We start from the raw sequence: 12,444 nt of genomic DNA, 5'->3' as shown, positions 1-12,444 counted from the left end.
TAGTGGAAATTATAACTTTACAATCTTTCAATAAGAGAATTGACACTCAAACTTCACAAACACATTTTTTGTCAGGTAATCATGAGTGCATTATACAATCCATCCATATGTTGGGTGTGGATCACCTGGTGGATCTTCTGTTATCTGTGTAACTTCCACATGGCTAACTAGGCAATGGGTGTGTTTGACATTGCAGTCGACTTCATACAGTAGGTTAAGTAGGGCTGACTGATCATGTTGTGCAGAATCACTGCGCTTCATAAATGCTCACTCGATATGACTGTATTTGTAATTAGTCAGTCTGTAGGTTTGGTTAAAGACATTGGTCTGCGTTGACATGTATGTATGTATGTAGAACAATAGCCAATGCCTTCTTGTCACCTGTGCTGTCGGGGGCCATATTCCTGTCAGATCTGCCAGGCATAAATTAGGAACATTATTACATTTACTCAACAATTAGCATGAAATGGCCCAGATAGAGCGGTCCAAGAGGTACCTTTTGAGTGGCTCGACCCATTGAAATGTTATCAAGTAGGCTGGTCACAAGCAGAGGTCCCTGGTATGAGGCAAGCATGGTTGAAGCAGTACTCCCTAACCGAGCAGTGGTACTGTAATATCAGCAACATCTGAGCAGAGGAACACACCCAGTGTTGACTTGTATGGTTAGCAGGAACTGGAACAAACAATGCAGGTATGACTGAAGTCATGAGAACTTTGCTTTGGTTGTATTCATGACATTTCTCCAATACTTTCAGCATGCTTGTAAACATTGTTCTGCAGGCCTTTTCAAAACAATTAGCACGCTAATCTTTATTATCTATGGTTATCGTTGTTGGGGCGGTACAATACTTTCGATATCTTCACATCAAATTATCAAGTGATAAAATTGTGAGAATGTTTGGTTCTCATGCAGATATTCATTAGAAACATTAGTATCACAATACACTGTCAAAGATGAAAGGCAGGGATATGCTACATCAGGGCACAGTAACAAAGTAACACCCTTCACATTAGGGTCCACACAGTTACACAGTAACACCCTTCACATTAGGGTCCACACAGTTACACAGTAACACCCTTCACATTAGGGTCCACACAGTTACACAGTAACACCCTTCACATTAGGGTCCACACAGTGACACCTTTCACACCCACTGGATGGAAATTGTGGCTCATATAATATTTGCATTTAACAATTAAGTAGTTCAGCAGACATTCTTATTAAGAGCCAATTACAGTTGTGAGTACATACTGGTCCCATGCTGGATCATACCCAGTACCCTGGTGTTACATGTGTTTCTACACTACCCCCTTTGAACAGGAAGGCACACCCCTGTACTTGAATTAAGTGCTTGTTCACATTATGAGGGCCAGAATAAAACACTAGATAGACTAATGTTAGTTTGAGTGATCATTTCTGTAGCTTTTGAATTTACACCTCCATGTTTTCGAGACATTCCACACAGGATTGTGTCTATCAATTGCGTGAAAAGCGAGCGATATGCTGCTCACTGCACAGAAACCTGACAGTTCTCTTAAGGCTTGTTTATATTGACTTGAGACAGTTGATTATTTTGTTCAGTAAACATGCAGATTTTGATAGCTGGAGACGCCACCTTCAGAGGCAAAGTGTGCCACATTTTTGATGGAGCCCTCACAGTCTTTTGCAAGCCTGAAGACAATTCTGTCATAACAGTAACACGTTTCAGTACAGTCCGGGGGGGGGGGGGGGTGGCTCTTTCAAATATGTGGTGCACGCAACCTCAGAAAATGGAATCTGGAGCTGTCAATATTTGCAAGTTTGCACAATAAAACAATCTAGCCTCTCGAGTCTTCTGCGATATGTCTCGGAAAATTAAGCGTAATGTAAAAAAGCCCTATCTAGTGTTTCATTCTTTCTTATAAAGTAAACAGCTACTGACCTCAGCCCACTGGAACATCCTGGGCTTTTACGTCTGATGTTTGATTTGTGGCTCATGTATTACATTTAATGTTTAAATAGGCCAATACATTTCACAACTACAGTATTGCCTGAATATCAGTCAAGTAGCATAATCGGGGGAAATACAGTGATGGTCTGTTATTCGTTATTAATTAACAGTTTTTTCATACCTTTAAAGGATCTATAATTGAATGGCCAAATATTTTCAAAGCATCCATAATGACATGCATCATAGTAGCTTCTGACTGATCTGTTAATTTTCAGCAAGGTGACTGTAATTGAAACTCTATGGTGTCAGCTGTCCTGCTGTCACTGCGATGTTATCGCGAGGAACATTTATGAAGCTGAGGTGAAGTGAAGCTAGTGGTTTTATATCGACGATTCTGGGGGTGGTTTGCATGAAACCACTCATGAAAACGTCAATAATTATTATCTTGACTTTTGATGTGAGATAGAGTTTGTTACGTCGCATTTGTGGATGATGCGTGATCACCATTTCAGCACCTGAACAGCTCCGGTTAGTAGACCTAATGGGCACATGGAGTCAGCCTGATTCTGGGGAAGCCCTTTGAGCCGGCGCGATATATATGCTAGAATGCCTTCTTTTCAAGATGCATCTAAATAATAAGGGATGTGGATAGTGGTTAATATTTAGAAGTCTCTTCGTGAAGGATGATACTCGCTGGAAGAATCAGTCTTTTTCGTGGTGTCCTGTATTCAAAACAGCAGCTAGGGTGCTTGGCCAATGCAAATTTGGAAAGGATAGCAACCTACACACAGCGAGAACCGAGCATCGCTCAAACTGATCATCGGCGAGGAAGATATTACTGTCATCATTAGGAGGGCTTGGAAGTCACGACCATACTTTCAACAATGTAGATCATAAAAGGTAGGTTTATTTGTTAGAATATCACCCCCCCCCCAAAAAAAAAAAAGATTAGCCTACTTCTTGCCTGATCATTCTCATACTTCCCACCTTACCATCCATTCTTTCCCCTTATGTTCTTTCGTCATCTTAAAAAACGTTAGGCTAATTGTATTATTCATATTTTTCATTGCTGTCCTATTGATGGTTTTGCTCAGTTTCGAAAGAGAGCATCTAATACTATGAATAGTATGCTACTGCAGCTGGTAACGTTTGTTACACGTGCTTTGAACCAGAATTATATTTATTGTAGAAAGCTATCAGAGGCCCTGTGGAAAATAATGGTGACATAGCCTATATCTGTTTAGTGCGGATCAATGTTAACCAGTCTGAGATCGAACCATTATTATTATTATTATTATTATTATAAAACAGTAATTGTGTGAGGGATGGTGGGGGGAGGGCGGACTTCGAGTCTAGGAGGTGGGTTTTGAAATGTACACAGTAAGCTGTAAATGAGAATATGGACGTGAAGGGGTTGGACGATATGAAATGGTTGAATTGATGTATCTAGTAGTTTCCGAGGGACAGCGTTGGAATTCAAATTAGTTTTGCCTTTATGCGGAATGCAAGAGCTCCAGCTTCCGTTTGATTTCTTAAAATACTGAAGCTCGAAATCTTTTACTTTAAAGTGACATTTGTTTTATAATTTGGAAAGTATTTGTAAGAATTAAAAACTTATAGTATGTTGCGTGCATAAGTATTCCACCCCTGCGCTCTGAAAGCTCCCAGTTTACTTAGATGGATTGAAATCTCCCTAATAAGGACCCAATTATTTTAATATTGGTCTTCACCATTTAAGTGGCTGTAACAGTTTCTAAATAAAAAACACTGTTGAAGGATTTTTGGCCAGGCTGTGAATCTGAAGGAAAATAAGATTATTGAACAGAAGTTAGAGAAGTATTACAAATGCATAGGAAACGGGGACAGTGAGCACAGTAGGATCAATAAACAGAAGCTGCATCACACCACCCAGGCACTGTCAAGAAATGTGTGTCCCTCAAAACATATTGTTAAACAGTAAGGAGACATGTTAGCGAAGCCAAAGAGAAGCCAACATTCCCTGTGAAGGAGCATCCGATTTCAGTGGATGGGAGTGAACTAATGGTGCGCGAGTGGATCAAATCAACAGCTCTGCATATAAATGGCATGGCTGGGAAGAAAAGTCGTTATTCAAAAAATAATATCTGAAGCCATGAGAGTCATTATGATATGAAAGTGATTTGGATGCTGTGTGAAAAGCCAGCACATACTCCAAAACACTTATCACACCAAAACTTGTCTATACCAAATATGAATGGTGGTTGAATACTTATACAAGCAACATATTTCATGTTTTTACTTTTCCTCAAGATATTTTACAGTATCCACTAATCACCTTACAATAATTCATTAATAATTCATTCAATAATTCATTAAAATTTTCAGTGTTTTAACATCCAGTAGCAAAAAAATTTAAATTTCAATGGGTGTTTTAACATCAAACAACAAACAAAAGGAATTGCTATCGTAATTCAGTAATTTTGAGGGAATTGTTCAGGGGTTTTATTATATTGGCATGTTGGTGACAACATGGATACATGATAACTGTTTATTTTTAGGCTAATTCTTGGAACGGACATATGCTTCATTCAATATACTTAATATTCGACATGGTCCCTGAAAGCTTGCCTCAAAGACCTACAGTGATGGGTTGTCAAGTCAATTTTAGCCCTTGATTTGCAGCCACAACAATTTCTTGGCCTTTGGGTTGACGGATTTCTTTAAAAATAACAAATCCTGCATCCAGTGGGCCTTTTTATTTCTCTCACTGTCTTTTCATCCCAATAATAACAAACTTTCCACTGCTTAGCCTTCAGTATTATTGACTCGGCTGTACCTTATTTTCTCTAGGTGCCCATTGTGCGCAGGCTGTTTTGTTCAGCATTGCAGTGATACAAAATTGTAGTGTAGCACTTAAACACCAACAGTTTTAGATGGACATGGTGGCTTTCAATCTAAGAAATGTTTTTTTATACCAACTTATGGGGACTCTATTTTCAGGTGCTTCTTTGAATGCGTGTTATGTTAGGTAAGCTCTTGTATGCCCATAATTGATTTATCTTGAGTGACATCTAATGCGTAGTGCTAAACTATGCACATTCTCCATTGCAGCTCCAAATACTGACTACTCATCACATCAGCTTGTGTTCTAAACGTTTTCCTTTGCCATTGTGACTTCAGAAAACATTCTGCTAAATGTAAATTTCCTCTCTGTCCAGCATTTCAATGATTGAAGCTCAGGGTAACTGACCTCAACAGACCGTGCAGCATACCGGTGTGTTTATATTGCTGCTGACAACTTCATCAGACTTTTTAAGAGTAAGAAACTAGTTGCTTGAATACCAAAACTCCTTGCTCCATTCCAAACACCATGCCAGTGAACGATATTGCAGTGGAAAAATGTATTTTGAATTGTCAGGCAAAGACACTAACACATTTAGCTTCGGTTTGTACCTGGAGTGTGGCAAATGCAGATGTCTGTGCACTGAAATCCCTTTTCAAAGAATCAGGTGTCTGTGATTCTCTCTGTCTAAAATCTGTCTGCTCTACTCTAGATTGTAATCTAGAAATCTACAGGAATTAACTTAAAATAACTTAACAGTTAATGTGTACATTTTCCATTTCACAAAGATGTCCTTTTCTATCGTACTTGTCATGCAATTGTTGGGATCTTTTTTATACCTTAGTGCAAAGTTAAATCTGTATATTTTCTGTTATATTTTAGGAATAATCATATCTGTGAATTCATAAAATAATATAAAATAAATATTTTAATATTGTGACAAGGTGATGATACATGACATCTGTTAACTGCATGGTTGTTGTCCGAATTAGATTTTATAGGGATAGAATGTCAATAATGTCCATTATATTTATACTGAGAGACTGTAAATCATTTTTATTTTCTGCCGTTTCTCAACAGGTGTGGTATGAGCTAAGTCTCTACTCTCAAAATCTAGAGTCTCAATCGTGTTGAAGTCAATTCACACAAAGTATACAGCAACATGAGCAACCTCCAGTAAGTAAAACATCAATTTTAATTTATCAATGTTGTCAATATCTGTTTAACACTACAGAACCGCAACCTTTATTCCCAAGTAGTTTGCATATCATTACCAGACTGCCCACTATAATCACACAGGGTTTGGGATGGGACCCCCATCGTGGCCTGGGCTGATTATGACAACTGCACTTCCATCCAAAGAGTCTAGAGCAAAAGGGATCAAGCAGAGGAGTTGAGTTAACCTTCGTTAGGCACGCTTAGAAATGCTATGCTGCCATTTCTTAATACCTACACTGAACAAAATTATAAACGCAACACTTTTTTCTGCCCCCATTTATCATGTGCTGACCTCAAAGATCCAAGACTTTCTTTTATTGCATGACATAAGTATTTGATCACCTACCAACCAGTAAGAAATCTGGCTCTCACAGACCTGTTAGTTTTTCTTTAAGAAGTCCTCCTGTTCTCTATCATTACCTGTATTATCTTCACTTGTTTGAACTTGTTACCTGTATAAAAGACACCTGTCCTCACACTCAATCAAACAGACTCCAACCTCTCCACAATGGCCAAGACCAGAGAGCTGTGTAAGGACATCAGGGATAAAATTGTAGACCTGCACAAGGCTAGGATGGGCTACAGGACAATAGGCAAGCAGCTTTGTGAGAAGGCAACAACTGTTGGCGCAATTATTAGAAAATGGAAGAAGTTCAAGATGACAGTCAATCTCCCTCGGTCTGGGGCTCCATGCAAGATCTCACCTCGTGGGGCATCAATGATCCTGAGGAAGGTGAGGGATCAGCCCAGAACTACACGGCAGTACCTGGTCAATGACCTGAAGAGAGCTGGGACCACAGTCTCAAAGAAAACCATTAGTAAAACACTACAGCGTCATTAATTAAAATACTGCAGCGCACGCAAGGTCCCTCTGCTCAAGCCAACCCATGTCCAGGCCCATCTGAAGTTTGCCAATGACCATCTGCATGATCCCGAGGAGGAATGGAAGAAGGTCATGTGGTCTGATGAGACAGAAATAGAGCTTTTTGGTCTAAACTCCACTCGTCGTGTTTGAAGGAAGATCAAAAATGAGTACAATCCCAAGAACACCATCCCAACCATGAAGCATGGAGGTGGAAACATCATTCTTTGGGGATGCTTTTCTGCAAAGGGGACAGGACGACTGCACCGTATTGAGGGGAGGATGGATGGGGCCATGTATCGCAAGATCTTGGCCAACAACTTCCTTCCCTCAGTAAGAGCATTGAAGATGGGTCATGGTTGGGTCTTCCAGCATGACAAAGACCCGAAACGCACAGCCAGGGCAACTAAGGGGTGGCTCCGTAAGAAGCATCTCAAGGTCCTGGAGTGGCCTAGCCAGTCTCCAGACCTGAACCCATTAGAAGATCTTTGTAGGGAGCTGAAAGTCCGTATTGCCCAGCGACAGCCCCGAAACCTGAAGGATCTGGAGAAGGTTTGTATGGAGAAGTGGACCAAAATCCCTACTGCAGTGTGTGCAAACCTGGTCAAGAACTACAGGAAACGTATGATCTCTGTAACTGCAAACAAAGGTTTCTGTACCAAATATTAAGTTCTGCTTTTCTGATGTATCAAATACTTATGTCATGCAATAAAATGCAAATTAATTACTTGGAAATCATACAATGTGATTTTCAGGATTTTTTATTAAGATTCCGTCACTCACAGTTGAAGAGTACCTATGATAAAAATTACAGACTTCTACATGCTTTGTAATTGGGAAAACCTGCAAAATCGGCAGTGTATCAAATACTTGTTCTCCCCACTGTATGTGTTATATCAGCAGCAAGATGTTTGGTGTTTAGAAAATGGGTCGCCAGGGGTTCAGCAATGCTATAACCCCCCGGCATTTTCTGTTGCGATAAGGGTTACAACAGATGTCCTACAACCGGTAGGGTGTTAACCTTTCATGTTTAATGAGATGGTTGCCGTGGTCTGTGTATTTAAACCATGCAGATCCCTGTGATGGTCATTCAGTATTGCCTGAGTAAACTTACATTACAAACCATGGCGGATTGTGCAGTGATCAATGTTTTGGGTGAAACACCATTGAAAGCTAACAGCTTACCCACTGCTCAGCAAGTCGGCAAGAGATTACAAATGGACAGCAGAGATGCAATCAACATGGCAGCACCGAAGAAACCAATGCAGAGTTTATCCCGGATCCATCATCTACACCAGGATATGTTGGCACGGGAATGGAAGTTGGATGACGGTCGGAACGGTGGATACATTTTCAACCCAGAGAAACCGGAGGTTGAATTTTATGAATTACCCGAAGGTCAATAATTTAAGGCCAGTGTGACTGATCAAATATTATTTTATGACGGTTTATGGAACACCTTTCGGAAAGTGATTTATTTGGGGCCAAAACAGGGGACACATAATACGGTAGATGTACTGTTTAAAGTTGTCAAGGGACATACCGCCTGTGACTATCAAGAAGTTGGAAGAATTTGCAAAACATGTCTCAAGAATACAATCAACTGAAGCTTGAACTCCACAAGGTTGAGGCCAGGCTGTGTGACGCTGTGTAGACTTCTACGGTACCCCAACAGCTCAATTCCACAGGCATACGCAACAAGAACCTACAATTGCCTTGACCTGTTTGGTGATCAGCTTGGATCTGTCATACCTTTCAAATGCTGACAAGAGTTTTCACAAAATGGACAAACAGACCAAAAGTTTTAAAGATCATCAAAGCAACATTGGGTATGATTCAAGAAAACGTTGTTGCGGCTATTCTCCTGAAAGCATGCATCGGATGTGAAGTGGACCACCCGAGCCAGAGAAGAAATTTTTGTCTCGATCCGCCTGATAATTTTTTTGAGACCCATTATGATGATATCGCGGAGACAGTTTTAACACTGCGACTGAAACGTGTTGGTCAAGGCTTTGAACTCATCAGGGTTTCATGCACCGATGACCAATGTTCATGTGGTCGCTGAAAACTTTCTGCATGAGCTCAAGTTGGAGCCGATCATCACACAGAGAGTCTGCTGTCTAAGGATGGGTAACTTCATTTCTCGTGTTTATATGTGTATACAATTTGTATGTGTTTATATGTGTATATAAACAAATCCTATGTGGATTTAGAGAATAAACATTTCATGCACAAAAGTAATCAAGAGCAGTATTGATGTTTGTAGACCTTTTAATAACCATGGTATAAAACATTTTAATAATCTGAACAAGCATATGGAAACGGTCAGGAACAGATCTGATGATTGCCGGCAATTGTTGTCAAACGGTGTTGAGTCAATGGCCCTAAACAATGTCATGTATAAACCTCTAACATTTTCAAATGCTGATAACAAAGATTTTAAATGTGGCACCTGTTATGTTTGTTTACGTATGTAACAGATGTTTGTGTGGTAAAATTGTTGAGTAACAATGCTGTGGATGTAGAATGTATTTCTAAATTGTTTACAGATTTTCTAATCATCAAAAATCTGAATGTTTGTGTCACTTTTCTGAATTTCTTGGATGATGTGTAATTTGGAAAACTCAAATAAAACATTGTTAAACATGTATTCCTTCTCATTATTGCCAGAATCCTCTACGATGTCTGAACAGGTTATGAAAAGTATTTACTACGACCCGGCAAACCCTGGTGCTTATGTGGGTAGAGAGGGATTGAAAAGGGCGTACTTGGAGAAAATGGGGAGATTCTCAAAAATGGCAAGGCAGATGACTGGCTACTCACCCAGGATACATACACACTACACAGGCCTGTAGCTATACATTTTCAAAGAAATAGAGTTATTGTTCATGATATGAATTCACAATTTCAGCTGGATTTGGTTGACATGAGTGCTTATAGTGTGGAAAACGATAACATGAAATTTATGTTAAGATATATAGATGTATTAAGCAAATACGCATGGATGTGCTGAAAAATAAAGGCGCTATAGAGGTAAAGCGAGCATTTGACATATTAAAAAAAGGTAGAACACCACAAAAAGTCCAAACGGACAAGGGGAAGGAGTTTTTTAATTCATTTTGAAATGTTAATGAAGAAGTACAACATAAAACATTTTGCTACAGAAAATGATGTCAAAGCGAGTATCATTGAGAGATTTAATAAAACAATTAAATCATGAACGTGGAGGTATCTCACAGCTGCCAACATTCATCCCTATGTTGAGGTTATTGAAGATTTAGTTAATGGATACAATCATAGCTACCATCGGTCTATTAAGATGAAGCCTGCTGACGTTTGTGAAGAAAATGTTAGACTAGTTCTCAATAACCTGTATTATACAACAATAATGAGGAATGGTAATCAAAACTACAAGTTCCAGGTTGGGGATACTGTGAGACTCTCAAAGCTGAGAGGTGCGTTTACAAAAGGCTATATAAAAGGGTACACAGATGAATATTTTAAATAGCAGAATGTATTCCTCAGGTACCTCCTGTATATAGAATAAAATAATACAATGGTGTTGTGATAGTTGGGACCTTTTATGAATAGGAATTAATGAAAATAATGGTGGCTAAGGATATAACTTTTAAAGTGGAAGCAGTTCTGGATGAGAAAGTACAGAAAGGGAAGAAAATTAGTCTTGTGAAATGGCTTGGTTAGCCTGAGAAATTCAACAGCTGGATACCAGAAACTGGATAAAACTCCTGGATTTTCAGGATCACGTCATTTACATTGACTGCATGGGTGACGGTGGTTTCTTCATAATGCTGCCTAGTAACTCGTCGAGACATGTCTATCCAAACAATTCAAGTTCGAGCTATACCACAAAATTTGCCAAAGGTATACATTTGAAAGGTGATTGGGAAGTATCTTTGATAGAATTCCAATATCCGCATACGTGGAAGACTTTTACATGGGGTGAAAACGCATTTGAACTACATGACTCAAAACACAACAGTGTGGCAGAGATAAACATTTATATAAAACCACATGGGGCATGGGCGGGGTATTATGAATTTAAAAATAGAATGTTTCTAAAAGGTGAGCCCCATTTTAGTTAGAAATGTAGTGCAATATTAGGCTTAAAACCAGGTGATCGTTTGTACACCCCATGGTATGGGGCATTCCCCACAGATATTCTGGCAGGGTTTAACACAGATATAATTGATTATCAATGTGTTGGTGACAGTCATGTCCCGCTGTTGAGAACTGTACATATTGCAGGGAAAAAGAACGAAGTTGTCACAGTGACGTACGACAAGCCACACTACGTACCTCTTAGTAAGAGTCAGTTTGATGAGATCTGTATTGAAGTAAAATCTGATCAGAATCAGCTTTTTCATTTGTAGTGGGGAAGGTGATTGCAAAATGACACTTCAGACCCGTCAAACAATCTTTTAGACTATAATATGCAGCCTCAGAAACTCTACGATGATCCTCAAAGGTATGTTGAATACTACACAACACAGGCCGGTAACGGTTTACCGGGGTATCATGGTAGTGCTGCAATGTAATGGGGCTGGTCTAGGGGGTCTTTTCCTGAGGGCTTTTTCAGATGGTAATACCTTTGTTAAAGCATGGGTTCTCAATAGCAAAACCACATCTGAAAAATGCTGCGAGGAATATAGGTGGCGATGTTGTCAACAGTGTTATGTCACGACAAACAAAACAGCAGGACGGATTAGGATTGATGGTTATGATTCGAGGTGTTAGAAAGAGACCACCTGGTAGGAGGAGCCTACGAAAGAGTAAAAAACGCAAGAAGGAGACAAAAACAAGAGCCACAGTTGAAAGAAGACATATAGCTCAGACGACATGCAAAGAATATATTTTAGCAAGATGGTATTCCTACACCATATGTCTGGTGAATGTATGAAAACAGAGTTGGATTTATTCACAGTTCCTTTCACACAGACATCTATTAACCCTTTGACGCGTACAATCACACCAGTGTGATCAGGCTAGAGTGGTCCCTGAAGTGTACGATCACACCGGTGTGATTAGAACGTCTTGTTTAGAACGCACCATTAGCATGCCTAGGTACAAGTAATGTAACAATGGCTGGTCAGACCGCGCTATTATTTACTCATGTTTAGCTCAAACAGTGTTTATAACTTTATTTCCTGATTGTAATTGTTTCAAGACCACACTATGATATTTACCAGGTAGCAAGCATTCAAATCAGGACAAGAAGTGTTACTTACGTACCAACAGACAGCCAACACTAATGCACAAAAACGAATATTAGCAACTACTATACACTCACCTAAAGGATTATTAGGAACACCTGTTAAATTTCTCATTAATGCAATTATCTAATCAACCAATCAAATGCCAGTTGCTTCAATGCATTTAGGGGTGTAGTCCTGGTCAAGACAATCTCCTGAACTCCAAACTGAATGTCAGAATGGGAAAGAAAGGTGATTTAAACATTTTTGAGCGTGGCATGGTTGTTGGTGCCAGATGGGCCGGTCTGAGTATTTCACAATCTGCTCAGTTCCTGGGATTTCCACGCACAACCATTTCTAGGGTTTACAAAGAATGGTGTGAAAAGGGAAAAACATCCAGTA

The 12,444-nt window shown here is 39.5% G+C and overlaps 1 protein-coding gene across 2 annotated transcripts in view; it reads left to right on the top strand.

Moving 5' to 3' along the window:
• Nucleotides 1-2,292: 2,292 nt before the first annotated feature.
• tmem266 (transmembrane protein 266) overlaps nt 2,293-12,444 on the top strand; it is a 54,662-nt gene continuing 44,510 nt past the window's right edge. Inside the window, exons 1-3 of one of the 2 annotated variants that reach the window (XM_034288276.1) lie at nt 2,293-2,831; nt 5,129-5,228; nt 5,833-5,928. In XM_034288276.1, the coding sequence (XP_034144167.1) occupies nt 5,915-5,928 (14 nt within the window). In that variant the 5' untranslated portion in view covers nt 2,293-2,831; nt 5,129-5,228; nt 5,833-5,914. The remainder of the gene's footprint in view (nt 2,832-5,128; nt 5,229-5,832; nt 5,929-12,444) is intronic. The other variant, XM_034288275.1, reaches the window with a different exon arrangement.

This window comes from Esox lucius, chromosome 19, assembly GCF_011004845.1.
Source record: "Esox lucius isolate fEsoLuc1 chromosome 19, fEsoLuc1.pri, whole genome shotgun sequence".
NCBI classification, from domain to species: Eukaryota; Metazoa; Chordata; class Actinopteri; order Esociformes; family Esocidae; genus Esox; species Esox lucius.
The sequence above is the reverse complement of the archived record's forward strand: the minus strand, read 5'-3'. Positions and strand labels throughout refer to the sequence as shown.